The 14,564-nt window shown below is 47.9% G+C and overlaps 1 protein-coding gene across 1 annotated transcript in view; it reads right to left on the bottom strand.

Annotated features, from left to right (window-relative positions):
* LOC109933630 (ecto-NOX disulfide-thiol exchanger 1-like) overlaps positions 1–14,564 on the bottom strand; it is a 20,501-nt gene that overhangs the window by 3,717 nt on the left and 2,220 nt on the right. The window contains exons 2-3 of the mRNA XM_048602542.1: positions 12,422–12,523; positions 986–1,071 (exon numbers count right to left, since the gene is read on the bottom strand). Of these exons, the coding sequence (XP_048458499.1) occupies positions 986–1,071; positions 12,422–12,523 (188 nt within the window). The remainder of the gene's footprint in view (positions 1–985; positions 1,072–12,421; positions 12,524–14,564) is intronic.

The raw sequence follows: 14,564 nt of genomic DNA, 5'->3' as shown, positions 1-14,564 counted from the left end.
GTGTGTGTGTGTGTGTGTGAGAGAGTGTGTGTCTGTGTGTGTGTGTGTGTGAGAGAGAGAGAGTGTGTGTGTGTGTGTGTGTATGTGTCTGTGTGTGTGTGTGTGTGTGTCTGTGTGAGTGTGTGTGTGTGTGTGTGTCTGTGTGTGTGTGAGTGTGTGTGTGAGAGCTGCTGGCTCCAAACCTCAATCGAGGTGGCATCACCGTGCCACAAGGCTGCCACTCAGTTAAAACCTATGGTGTGGTGCTAATGCCGCAGCAATGGCCGTTTGTGTAAGACAACCAGGAGAGCTGTCTGTGTTGATTGATCCTTGCCTCACTGCTCTAGCGGTGTCTAACTCTTCCCGTGGAGCTGCTGGCCAGACATTGATGCCATTTTCCTGGTACCGTACTTAAACCGATGGGGATGTTGGGACAGTTCTCTGAATTAGCCACTTCCAGAATGTGGCATCTCTGGTCAAGCCATCATTTATTGCCCATCCCTAATTACCCAGGGGGCAGTTAAGAGTCAACCATTTTGCTGTGGGTCTGGACTCCCATGTAAGCTGGATCAGGTAAGGACAGCAGATTTCCTTCCCTAAAGGACATTAGACAGGGGTTGACAATTGACAGTGGATTCATGCTCATCGTTAGACTCTGAATTCCAGACTTCTTTCTCATTGCATTCAAATTCCACCATCTGCCGTGGCAAGATTCGAACCTGGGTCCCCAGAACATCAGTTAAGCCTCTGGGTTAATAGTCTAATGGCAATATCATTCCGTTTCAGGCTTCTACCAGCAATTAACTTTGTTTTTTTTTATAGCTCGCATGTCATCCTAGCCGTATCCTACCCTTCCAAATAACTTGCAAAAATCCACCCAGTTAGGATTTCGATCTGGGAGTCTATTAGCTCACGGGAAACGAGGGGATAATCCTTCGGGGATCAGCGATCTCCAAACCCAAATTCACAGAGTCACGCATTTGTAAAATCTAACTGGATATCTTACCTTAGCATCTAGTCGTTGTAGATAAGACCACAGGTATTCAATGTTGGCTCCAAATGGATGGACATGAAGGAAAGTTGAAATAATACCTGTTTTAGAAAAGCATATGCTTATTTTTGAGCTTCTGTTGCCCTCCTTTACAACAGACTTTACCATGCAGCAAATAAATTCTTAGGTGACCAATCACAAGCTGAATAGAGGTTTTCGAGGAAGTGACAATCAAGACGGATAAAGGGGTACAGGTAGATGTGGTGGGTGTGGATTTCCTAAACACATTTGGAAAGGTACCACACAGAACCACCCCCCCCCCCACAGTGTGGAAACGGGCCCTTCAGCCCAACAAGTCCACTCCGACCCTCAGAGCATCCCACCCAGACCCATTCCCCAAACCCACCTAATCTACACAGCCCTGAACACCAGGGGCAATTTAGCATGGCCAATTCACCCTAACCTGCACATCTTTGGACTGGGGGAGGAAACCGGAGCGCCCAGAGTAAACCCACGCAGACACGGGGAGAATGTGCAAACTCCACACAGACAGTCACCCAAGGGTGGAATCGAACCCAGGTCCCTGGCGCCTTGAGGGCGCAGCGCCAACCACTGAGCCACCATGCCGCCCCACTGAAAGCCAATCTTTGTAATCCTCTCTCCCCCTTACCTTTTGTCCAGCTTCCCCTTCAATCTAATTTTCTAATCAACCTGTTCAGAGACGTTCTTATACACTTCTGGAGCAGGCGAGATTTGAACTCCTGCTCCAGGGATAAGGGCACTACCACTGAGCCACAAGAGGGCCCCCACAGCAGTGAAAGGCTGCTACCTGAGAAAAGAGCTCAGAATGTAGGTGGCACCATTTTAATTTGGACAAAGGATGAGATTGCCCAGATGGAAGCGGGAGCAAAGATAGATGGATTATTTTTCAGGTTGGGGAAAGATATGATGAGTGGAACAGAAGGGATCGGTGCAGTGGGCCTCCACTATTAACAGTCAATATCAATGGCATGGATGAAGGCCAGATGCATGACAGTTAAATTTATCAGTGACACCAAGATAGGCTGAAAAGGAAGGTGCTGACAAGACTGAGATTAAGAAACATAGGTTGTGTGAATGGGCACAGAAAATTGGCAGATGGAGATTAATGTGCGAAAATGTGAACTTTGGCAGGAAGAATAAAAAAGCAGCACGTAGAAGGAGTTCAGAGAAGGTGCACCTCATGTCTGCGATGAGGGTGTTATGCTATAATGCTGAGCTGAGTGGACCTGAACCCATTAGCCTTTAGAAGAACGAGAGGTGATCTGATTGAAACATATAAGATCCTAATGGGACTGGACGGAATGGATACTGGGAACATGTTTCCTTTTAATGGGGAATACTGGAACTGGAGTGGGGGGTGGGGTGGCATAATTTAAGAAGAGGAGAGCTCCCTTTTAAAACGGGCAGGAGGAGATTATTTTTGACTCTTATAGGGGTTATACGTCTGTGGAGTTCTTGTTTCCAGAAAGCATGGGATCACTGCATTCATTCAAAGATGAGGTAGCTAGATTTTTGACAGACACAGGAGACAAGGGTCCTTTGGGGGGGGGAGGGGGTCAGATATGTAGGTGGTGTTCAGACTAAAACCACATCACCCATGATCTTATTGATTGGGTGTTACAGGCTCAAAAGGGCTGAATGGCCTACTTCTCCTAAATCCTACGTTCCTGTGAATTGACATATATCTAAGTGCGGTATTCCACCAACACAGACACTTCAAGTTTTCCTCAATTCATCACATAATGGAGACGGGCTTTATGGGAAATGTTGGAAGCGGCTTATGGGTGTAAAGAGTGGGAGTGGTCTTGAATGCTTGGGGCTGTGTTTATTTAGAATCTTAAAGCATAAAAATGACACCATTTGGCTCATTGTGCTTTCCATTTCACAAAGTGAGGTTTAAAATCCTGGAATTCCCTTCCTCTGTGGGTGTATACTTACCCCCCATAGTCTGACACCCCTGTCATCGAGTCATAGAGTCATACAGCACGGAAACAGACCCTTCGGTCCAACCAGTCCATGCTGACCATAATCCCAAACTAAACTAATCCCACCTGCCTGTTCCTGGCCCATAACCCTCAAAACCTTTCTTATCCATGTACTTATCCAAATGGCTTTTTAAACATTGTAACTGTACCCACATCCACCACCTCTTCAGGAAGTTCATTCCACACACAAACAACCCTCTGTGTAAAAACATTGCCCCTCATGTCTTTTTTTAAATCAGTGTCCTCTCAGCTTAAAAGTGTGTCCCTAGTCTTGAAATTAGGTCTAGGGGAAAAGAAACCTAGCATTAACTCTGTCTATACCTCTCATTGTTTTATAAACTTCTATCAGGTCACCTCTCAACTTTCCTATGCTCCAGTGAAAAAAGTCCCAGTCTATCCAACCTCTCCTTACAACTCAAATCCTCCATATGCAGCAACATCCTGGTAAATCTCTTCTGAACCCTCTCCATCTTAATAATATCCTTTCTGTACTGGGCGACCAGAACTGGACACAGTTTTCCAGAAGAGGCCTCACCAATGTCCTGTACAACCTCAACATGACTTCCCAACACTTCCCTACACATGTAGATCATTCTTTTTAACAAATATACTCAGTTCAATTTTGAAAGTTACAAATCAATCTCCTTTCCACTACACATTCAGATTGCCAACTCCAAATCATTATAATTTACTGTGTCAATAAACGTCTCCTCATCTCCACTATGGCTTTGTTCTGCAAAATTGCCTTCAACCTTCCCAATCTGACCATCGGCATTCCTGCTATTCAAAATAGTTCCTCCAGATTTTAAGGTTGAACAGGTTGGGTCTATACTCATTAGAGGTTAGAAGATTAAGAAGGGGATCTTGTTGAAATGTGTAAGATTCCAAACAGGCTATGAGTGTTTGCAATTCTCTACCCTAGACAGCAATGGAGGCTGGGTCATTGAATAGACTCAAGGCTGAAGTGATGAGATTTTTGATTGGCAAAGGAATCTATGTTTTGGATGCAAGTAGGGGAATTGAGTTGGTCAGGTTGACCATGATGGGAACTAGAATGGGCCATTTGGCCCAACAAGCCTGGTCCACTATGTAATAAGATTATGGCTGATCTGATTGGGGCCTTATTTTCACTCTTCTGCCTGCTCCTGATAACCTCCACCTCCCTTGTCAATCAAAAATCTGTCTAACTTCAGTCTTAAAGGTATTCAATGAGTCTGCCTCCCCAATGCTCTCTTGTAGAAATTCAAAGGCTAACAAAAATAAATAATTCCTCCTCATCTCCAACTCCGATGGGAAACCCCTTCATTTTAAACCCCAGTACTAGACTTTATCTTTGCCTTCCACCATGTCCCCCTGCGGATCTTCAGTGTTGCAAGAAGGTCACACCTCACTCTTCTGAACTCCAACGGGTGTGGACCTCAGCTGCAGAACCGTTCCCCATAAGACAATCCCTTTCATCCTAGTCAATGTGAATTTTCTCTGAACTGCTTCTAACGCAATTATATCCCTTTCCTGTGTGCAATATTGGAATTCACATTACAGGAGGGGTGTGATAGCACTGGAGAGGGTGCAGAGGAGGTTTACCAGGATGTTGCCCGGGCAGTTATGGAGAGAGAGGTTTAAGATGAGAGGGGAAAGATATAAAAGGGACTTAGGAGGCAATGTTTCAACACAGAGGGTGGTGCGTGTATGGAATGAGCTGCCAGAGGAAGTGATGGAAGCTGGTACAATTAAAACATTTAAAATGCATCTGGATGGGTACGTGAATAGGAAGGGTTTAGAGGGATATGGGCCAAAGGCGTGATGGGTCAATGTGCTGTCGAACTTTCTATGAGACCAAAATTAGACACGGTACTCCAGATGTGACCTCACTAAGGATGAAGAGAGAGTGAGAAATAATATGGGTTGGTGTTAGTGAGTGGGGCTAAACATATGTCTGTCGGGATCCTGGACAGAATTCTCCTGTTCTTCTTCCTTCAAGTATTGGCTTGGGATTCTTTGTAGGAGGTGGCGAAAGGTGCTATATAAATGCAAGTTCTTTCCCTTCTTTGTTATTGCAAGAGACCAAGAAGCTCAGTGTGAGTGATTGCCCTTTCCAGCTGCCGACATTTGAACTGAGTTATTTTGACCGTACTTAAAATAAATCAGCAATTGTGATGTGGCCTAATCCTGCTGTATGTAAAAGGTTTGAATCCCTTCTTGTATCTGTCATTTTACTGATCAGTCTGCACAGCACTAATCTGGTTATTTCTGTTGATCTCCCCTGAGTCCTTTCTAATCAATCAATAGTCATTTGAATTAAGATTGAACGCAATACACAAACCGTCTTTCTGCTGATATATTTATACAATTAATATCAGAGAACATGAGTACTTCTGACAGCTTAAAGGCCGGCAAGACATCTTGGTGAGACTTTTCATCTTTTTCTGGCAACACGTCTGTCTTTTCAACAATATTCAATTTCCCTATAATTCTTAGGACTGAAGCAATCAAAGCAAACGGGGAGAATGTGCGAACAGGGACGGAGTTGGACCATCAGATTGAATGAGCCAGCAGCCTCAAAGGTCCAAATGACCTACTCCTGGTCCTATTTTTTTATGTTTCTGTGACCCCAACCTACAAACTATGTTGTTTTATCAGCCCCTGACACAGCACAGACATTATCAGAGATGAGCCAGTTGACAATTACACATGAAATACCGACAAATCTTACGGCCACGCTGACTAACATCATTTATCCTCGGACTGCCTGACCTCTGACAATTAGGACTGATCCGCTGTTTTCTTGGACTCTCGGTCTATTTTCCTTTCATTATTCCTGCAAGCTTTCAAAACCAGCAGGACCAGTTGTGCCAGAGATAGTAGGAACTCTAGGCCTGAAACGTCAGCTTTCCTGCTCCTCTGATGCTGCTTGGCCTGCTGTGTTCATCCAGCTCTACACCTTGTTATCTAGGACAAGTTGTGCTGTGTGTTAACAGGGCAATGCATTGGGCTGTTTGCTTCGCCCAGCCACCCATACTGCCCCCACATTGGCCCCACCCCTGGTGATTCCTAGACACAGTCACAGCGATAGGAGTAGGCCATTCAGCCCCCTTCCAGCCTGCCCCAGCATAGGGTCAGAGGGTGGCTGATCGGCCCATCGAAGGTAGCAGTCACAAATCCCAGACTCAGTCACAAATCCCAGACTCAATCTGACTCAACATCTGCCGCAGTGAAACTGGGAACACATCCATGACTGGCAGAAACATTGCAAGTCATGAGCTGATTGCAGCACTGAGTAAATATGTGGTTATGCAGTGGTTCATAAAACCGAAGCTTGTTGAATAAATGAGCCTACTAGTCATTTAGTGATAATGGCAGTGTTTCTATGCAGTCTAAGCTGTTTATTTCAGCTTGGTCATAGAGAGAGAGAGGTACGCTCTTGCTAACGTCACCTGTTGAATTCAGATGTTATTTGGTTTTTGCAATAAATACTTCATTGTACCCCCACCAGCCTGCACACATCCAACCTTGCCCTCTTCCCCAGGATCACTGACAACTAGTACTAGCCCTGGCCACAACTGTTCCTCCGCACTCCATTATCGGCCCTCGCGACTGAGCCCAGAACTCACGCATCCTAAAAGAAATGCTCCACAGGACGCGACAGTGTTGTGTGGGACTTTCCACCGGCACTTCAGTGGACACCACCCGAGGACCTCCAGGTTCCTGGAGCTGCTTGCCAATCAGAGCAACGCCACCGGGGAGGTCCTGGCTGCTTCTGGAGTCATCGAAACATAGAAGATAGGAGCATGGGAGGCCACTCAGCCCCTCGAGCCTCAACTCCCCCATTCAATATGATCATGGCTGACTATCCAGCTCAACACCCTAATTCCCAGCCTTCACCCCCATCTCCCTTGATCCCTTCAGCTATATCTGCCTTCTTCTTGATAATATTCAATGTTTTGGCCTCAACCACTTTCTGTGGTGATGAAGTCCACATGCTCCCCACTCTCTGGGTAGAGAAATTTCTCCTCATCTCACTCCTGAAAGGTGTACCCTTTATCCTTAAACTGTGACCCATGGTTGTGGACTCCCCATCGCTGGAAACATCCCCCCTGCATGTAAACCTGTTATAATTTTATCAGTTTCTAATGAGATAGGCCCCTCACTCTTTTAAACTCAAGTGAATACAATCCTAACTGACTCAATCTCTCTCCTCTATGTCAATCCTGCCATCCCAGGAATCAACTTGTTTGCCCTCCCCCGTAGAGCAGGGGCGAGCAGGGACAAAGGTGGGCGCCTACGATGGGACGGAGGGAGGGAATCGCAAGGAGAGGTGGCCATGAGGGTCAGGTACAAGAGAAAAGGGATTGTTTGTCAGCGAGTGCACCCTTAGTCTGTGTCGGTGTCCTCGATCATGTACAATCGAGTGCAGTTCAGGAGCTCTAGGTGGTAGACTGCCTGGATACTTTCCCCTGTCACTGAGCCATCTCTTGGCTGTCCCACCCAGAGCCGAGATAATTGAAACCCACATGGGCACAGGCACCTAAACACTGGCGAAGCCACCACTTCAGGATCACGAGTGGAGGTGGGCCAGAAGTCACCCATCAGGTTTCTGTAGTGATGGTAATGAGGTCAGCCTAGTGCACCTCGTACAATAGGGGCTCCCTGATTGGGGGCTGTTAAACTGGTCCAATCAGGACCTGGTCCAATCAGGGAGCCCTGGCTGACAGATAGAAACAGGAGTGGCGGCCATCATCAGAGAGCCGCTGCTCAGGAATCCGCACTTTCGTGATCGCAGGTTCGACTGGCTGGCAGAGGGGAGGGCCGCGGCTATGTTGGAGGGGGGGGGGGGGGGGGGGGGTGACCAGTGTCGGGGACGTGCTGGGTGGTGGGGGCCTGGGCTGGAATTGGCACACAGGGCTGCAATGGGCATCCGGCTCACGGCCTCTGCCATCCAATGTCTCAGAACGGCGATGCTCGGACCCGACGTTGTGCACCAGCTGGAGGACGCTCAGGTGTGCGGTGGGATCCCGTCTGCGCATACTCCTGCCCAGACAGAATTTCACGTCGGCCCCGGGATCCCGTATCTTCCCCAGGAGCCTGTGCCCCACAAAACCTGAGCTGTGCCCGGAATCTCCTGTTTGCGTCCTTTAAAGATGTGAAACGGCGGGACCCTTACAAACTGCTGCTGTACACCATCCACCTCTTCTCCTTCACCCACCCCCCCGGGCACACCTTGCCATGCCCATCTACCACCAGGCAGCAGGGATTCCCAGTGAAGGGCCCTCTACGCAGGAGTCCTGCCCCTTTCCCTTGGGGATCTGGGGGGTGAGGGTGTTGCACACAGCAGTCCCCTGTAACTGCAGATTACGGTGGTTCATGGGCTCCCAGCCCAGCTGTCTGTTTTGCGACACTGTAGAGTCCGTGGACCATGTGGATATTGGGTGCGGGCGCTTGCGCTCCCTTTTCAATTAACTCAAAGACCTCCTTTTGTGTTTCTGGCTGCACTTCAGCCCCATGCTCCTGATCTTCGGGCACCCAGTGCGGAGAGGGGCAGGCAGGTCAGAGGATCTCCTGGCGGGTCTGCTCCTGGGCCTGACCAAGCTGGTCATTAATAGGTCCAGGCAACTGCCTGTTCCTCTCCCATGGCAAGGGTCCGTGCCCGGGTATCCCCTGGAGAAGGAGCACGCAGCGTGCACTGGCGCTCTCGATGCCTTTCGGGAGAGGTGGGCACCGCAGGGTGTAGAGTTCTTTATTTACCCCCCTACAATCTCTATTTTGATTTGATCCCTCCCCCTCCCCCTCACTTTTCCTTTCACACAGGCAGTGCCCCTACAGGGGGACTCTACTTGATATCAATGCTTTGGTCACGTGGGTGATTTTCCTGATGGTGGTGTTAATAAAGTTGTTTGCACATCTGGTGTTTTTCTTTAACCTAAGAAAAAGTAGAAACAGGAGTGTCAGAGGTTCTGCTCACTCTGAGAGCCGGCTGTGAGGAAGCCAGAACTGTGTCAAGGACACAGTGACAGGATATTGGCTCCTGTTGAGTTATTTCAGTTCCCATCCCGATATCCCTGGGAAGGTGTTGGGTAGGCATTCACACAACAACACCTCATTTTCCTGACTTCCCGCTGCAGAGGCAGGGTCACCGTTTCCATTTCTGGGGAAAGGGAGCAGCTTGAAAGAGGGGTCAGCGGACTCAAAATGATGAACCCTGTTTTCCCCTCTCCGCGCGTGTGCCGCCAGACCAGCCGAGTTTTTTTTCCCAGCACTCCCGGTCTTGATTTCAGATCTCCTTCATCCACGGGGTATTTCCCTTTCACTCCATGTGATCTGGGTCATTTGTCTCACTGGGGACTGCCCTGCGTGCAAACTGGCAGCTTCATTTCCTACATTGCGGTAGCGCCTGCACCTACAGGAAAAAAAAGGCCTTTGCTGACTGTAAAAAAATCGCCACCTCAAAAGGACAGCACTAAAACCGAACCAAGGGCAACATGACAAGATGAATTCTGCAGCGCAACATCATTTTGATTCTTTGAGTTCATCGATTCTGGTGTCCTGTCTGGTTTGTTAAACCAGCTGTAATGTATTCCTTGAATTGAATCATGAACGATTAGGGGAAATCAAGTGTTTCTCAGAATGTGTTGTGCCTCATTTCTTCATAATTACTCCTTTAGATTGTAACTGATGCTGATGTTTTTATTTATTCTCTAGAGGAGGGGACAGCCAAATGTTGGGGATGGACTTAAAAGCTTAAGCAGCGCTTTGAACAGAGTGCCTCAGCCCCCATTTTGAGCCCCGTGTGAGGTGTAACATTCAGGGGAGCCACTGGAAGGGTTATTTCTGCATTGTACCGACGCTGATGAGGAAATGAGGTGGCTGTGTGCTGTGTGAGACTCTGAGTTCACGGTATGACATGAAGTATTTCAGCCACGACCCTTCAGCTCAGGGGAAAGCTGCAAACTGCAGCTTCAAAGTGGGCAGGACGTTGCGCCTCAGAAACCCACTGCCATTGGTCAAATTGGGGGGGGGGGAGTGGTCTCACTGGGGGTCAATTGCCCAGCTAGGGTTTACCACCTCCCCCCCGACCCCAATTTTGGCCAACTGATGGGCTCCAGGGGCTGAGGGATACACGTAGCGTCCTCAGATAGTCTCTAGGAGCTGAGCTAACCTAACTCAGAGGGCAGCTAGCACGATGCCATCCCTGGGTCACTGTGGGGACACCGACAGCCAAGAGGTACGCCCCCCACCTCTGCACGCTTCCCACCCACCACCACCACTGCACCGCGCAGCTCCCCCCCACTAAATTCCCACCTCTAAGTTTTGAAAATGTGACATAAGAAGTGGTCCCAAAAGGCAGGCCCACAGTCGGTGAGGAGGGCCCACTGTCGGTGAGAGAGACCCACTGTCGGTGAGACGGGCCCACTGTCGGTGAGGCAGACCCACTGTCGGTGAGACAGACCCACTGTCGGTGAGACGGGCCCACTGTCGGTGAGGCATAGGAGAGCCTTGGGGCTTGCCTGGAATGTTGTCCCCCACCTGTAGTCTTCCACCGGGACGTGGTCTCGGGGCACCTATACTTTGGAAGCGTGTCTGCACAGCAGCTTGGAAAATCCAATGCCCTCTCCGACAGTACAATCAACAGGCCATTACCTGGCTCTCTGGGAATATGTCAATAGAGTGACAAAAAGGAGGGCGGGAGTGGTTTCTGTGCGTTAATGTTGCAGAGTGATAAACAAGGCAATGGTTAACCGATTGATTAATTGACTAGGTGGATATAAAGGAGAACAGGTGAGTCTGGTGTATGGAAAGAGCTGTATGACTGAATAGTTAATAATCTATTGTCTACAATAACAAGGTGTCTTTATTTCTGTCTCACTGGTTTGGCTGTAAAATGACAACGTATATCAGGATCAATGACGTACAGCAGATGGCCTACTCCTGTACTATAAACTCAATGCATCATGTCAGTTTAGAGTAAAATTCAGATGATGGTTCCTGTTTCCAATAGTTACATGCTTGTAGACAGCCACATTTCCCGTCATCTAATTGAATGTGCTGGAGACCTGAGCATTAAGTGATTTCTGAGCAACATAAATGCGGCTCTCGGTTAACTGGAGCATGAGAAGCCTAACAATCGATCTTGCCTTGCTCACAGTGCATCCGTGCAAAGTCGTGGAGGATTGTGAAGGATTCCTGATGTGCTGGTGAATCAATCTGACAGGGGAAGCAGGACTTTGCAGTTATTTGGGAGAGAGGGCCAGACTGCATACCTCCCAGAGCCAAAAGCAGGTCGGGCACACAGCCTATCCATTCATTCCGAGTTTAGCTGTGATTGGAATGCAGCAACTGCAAAGAGTTGGCATTCACAGAAAAGACTGAGACAGTAAGGTAGGAGGAAGGTGGCAGTTCGAGATTTTGTTAGGAATTGTCTTAAAAGACATCATCATCCACAGGTCTCATTCCTTTTCGTAAGAACGTAAGAAACAGGAGGAGGAGTAGGCCATCCGGCCCATCGAGCCTGCCCCGCCATTCAATAAGATCATGGCTGATCTTTTCATGGACTCAGCTCCATTTACCCACCCGCACACCACAACCCTTAATTCCTTTACTGTTCAAAACTCTGTCTATCTTTGCCTTAAAAACATTAAACAAGGTAGCCTCAGCTGCTTCACTGGGCAGGGAATTCCACAGATTCACAACCCTTTGGGTAGAGAAATTCCTCCTCAACCTCAATCTTAAATCTGCTCCCCCTTATTTTGAGGCTGTGCCCCCTCGTTCTAGTTTCACCCGCCAGTGGAAACAACCTCCCTGCTTCTATCACTGCCCCCCCCTCTCAATTACAACCCTCAAGACCCTAAAAACCCTCCAACGTGCCTTCCAAGCCATGTCCTGGCCTTCTGTTCATCTCCAAGGCCATCCCCACCATCTCCAAATACCTGCTGCCCCCTACCCCTCCCCCAACACTGACCCACCCATGAACCCTCTGAAAGCTCCGACCTTGCATCTGTCAATAGGAGCAGAGAGAAATCCCTGTCCCGTGCCCCTTCCTGTACCCTGCAAAATGGCTGCCAGAAGGAAAAGAGGCAACATGGCTCTCTGTGCCACTGGGCGGCCATTATTTTTTGCCAGCAAAATCCATCACCAAATCATTTGCTCCCTGAGAAGCTGACGAGACTGGTGGGAGGACAGAAGGTTTGCAACATGGGATTGACAGTCGAGTAATTACGTATTGGATCCGAAGGGATCCAGATAGACCTTGGGCACAGGGATTGACCATGACTGAACTGAATGCTGGGACAGGCATGAGAGGGCAAACAGTGACCTGCTGCTCCAATGTTTAATTTGAGGTTTCTGATTCGGCATCAGCCCAGGGTGAACGTTAATTCAATCTTAAGTCAAAACCACACTGAAAATAAGCCAGTCAGGATACTCTACCTACTAATAAAGCTTCTTTCTCGGATTTGAGTGGCCAGGAGATAGGACATCGCTCGCTGGTCTGGCTGCCTTGGGTAGACATGGACAAACTGAAACCATTCATCTCCTGCACAGAAAACAGAAAACAACAACACGCTGCGTTTATCTGGCGCCCTTGACAACGCAAGAAGGTCCAAGGCATTCAAACAGGGGGAAATTTGGGGAAAAACGTCTTCGACATTCGAGCCACTTGCATAGACACCAGGAGAGTTAACCAGGAGAGGGACAGGTTTCGAGAGGGAGTTCCAGAACCTAGAACTGAAGGTAGTGCAACAGCATTGGAGAGAGTGCAGAAACCATTTACAAGAATGGGTTCAGAGGAGGAACTTCAGTTATGGGAACAGATTGAGGTCGGGATTGTTCTCCATAGATAGGAGAATGCTGGGAGGAGATTGAATAAAGGTTTTGATCATTGTGAATGGGCTGGATAGAGTCAAGAGGGAGAAGCTGTTCCTGCTCATATAAGGAAGAAGAATGCGAAGGCACAGATTTAAAATGACGTGCAAACAAGATGATGTAGCGTGAGAAAAAACTTCATCACACAGCAAATAGTTAGGGTATGGAATGCACTGCCTGGTAATGTGGTGGAGTCAGGTTCAATTGGGGTATTTAAGAGGGCATTAGATGACTAGAGTCATAGAGCATGGAAACAGACCCTTTGGTCCAACCAGTCCCTGCCAACGAAAATTCCAAACTAAACGAGTCCCACTTGTCTGCCCATATCCCTCCAAACATTTCTTATTCATGTACTCATCCAAATGGCTTTTAAACGTTGTAACTGTACCCACAACCACCTCTGGAAGTTCATTCCACACATGAACCACTCTCCGTGTAAAAAGTTGCTCCTCAGGTCTTTTTTAAATCTTTCTCCTCTCACCTTAAAAATATGCCCCTTAATCTTGAAATACCCCAATCCAGGGAAAAAACGCCTGTCATTCACCTTATCTATACCCCTCATATAGAACATAGAACATTACAGCACAGTGCAGGCCCTTCGGCCCTCGATGTTGCGCCGACCTGTGAAACCAATCTGAAGCCCATCTAACCTATATAAACCCCTAAAATGTCACTTCTCAACCTCCTATGCTCCAGTGAAAATAGTCCCAGCCTATCTAGCCTTGCCTTATAACTCAAACCCTCCATTCCTGGCAACATCCTGATAAATCTCTTCTGAACTCTCTCTCGTTTAATAATATGCTAACAAGGTGACCAGAACTGGAGACAGTACTCTCCAGAAGAAGTCTCACCAGTGTCCTATACAACCTCAACATGACCTTGCAACTCTTATACTCAAAGGTCTGAGCAATGAAGGCAAGCGTGCTAAACGCTTTCTTAACCATCCTGTCGACATGTGAGGCAGAATTCAAAAAATTATGTACCTGAACTCTTAGGTCTCTCTGTTCTACAACACTATCCAGGGCCCTACCATTCATTGTATAAGTCCTGCCCTTGTTTGTTTTACCAAAATGCAATACCTCACATTTATCCAAATTAAACTTAATTTGCCACTCTTTAGCCCATTGACCCAATTGATCAAGATCTTTGTGTAATCTGTGATTACTTCGTGAAAAATAGTGTGCAAGGGTATGGGGCAAAAATGCAAGAGACTGGCATTAGGTAATGACGTGCACCAGGCAGTGCAGATACAATAGGCCTAATGGGCTCCTTCTACACGGTAACCCTTCTATGATTGAGGATGCTCGAGAGGTCAGAATTGGAGCAGAGCGGAAATCTCACAGGGCTGTGGGACTCGAGGAGATTCAGGAGTGGAGAGGTTTGAAGACAAGAATGCGGATTTCCAAATTTGAAGTGTGGTTGGACTGATGGGTGGCTGGGAGTTGGAGGTGTGGGCAGCAAAGTTTTACATTAGCCCTGCAATTAACGCTGAGTCTGGGAAGGCCGACCTGAACAACCAGCTCATTACCAGGCTGCTTTCCAAATAATATTTCAGACAAAACGACCTGAACCTAAAGAAAAGAAAGCTGATGGAATAAAACAGAGATAGTGGGAACTGCCGATGCTGGAGAATCTGAGATAACAAGGTGTAGAGCTGGATGAACACAGCAGGCCAAGCAGCATCAGAGGAGCAGGAAGGCTGATGTTTCGGG

The sequence above is a fragment of the Rhincodon typus genome, chromosome 11, assembly GCF_021869965.1.
Source record: "Rhincodon typus isolate 14 chromosome 11, sRhiTyp1.1, whole genome shotgun sequence".
Taxonomy (NCBI): domain Eukaryota; kingdom Metazoa; phylum Chordata; class Chondrichthyes; order Orectolobiformes; family Rhincodontidae; genus Rhincodon; species Rhincodon typus.
This window is presented reverse-complemented; position numbering and strand designations above follow the sequence as displayed.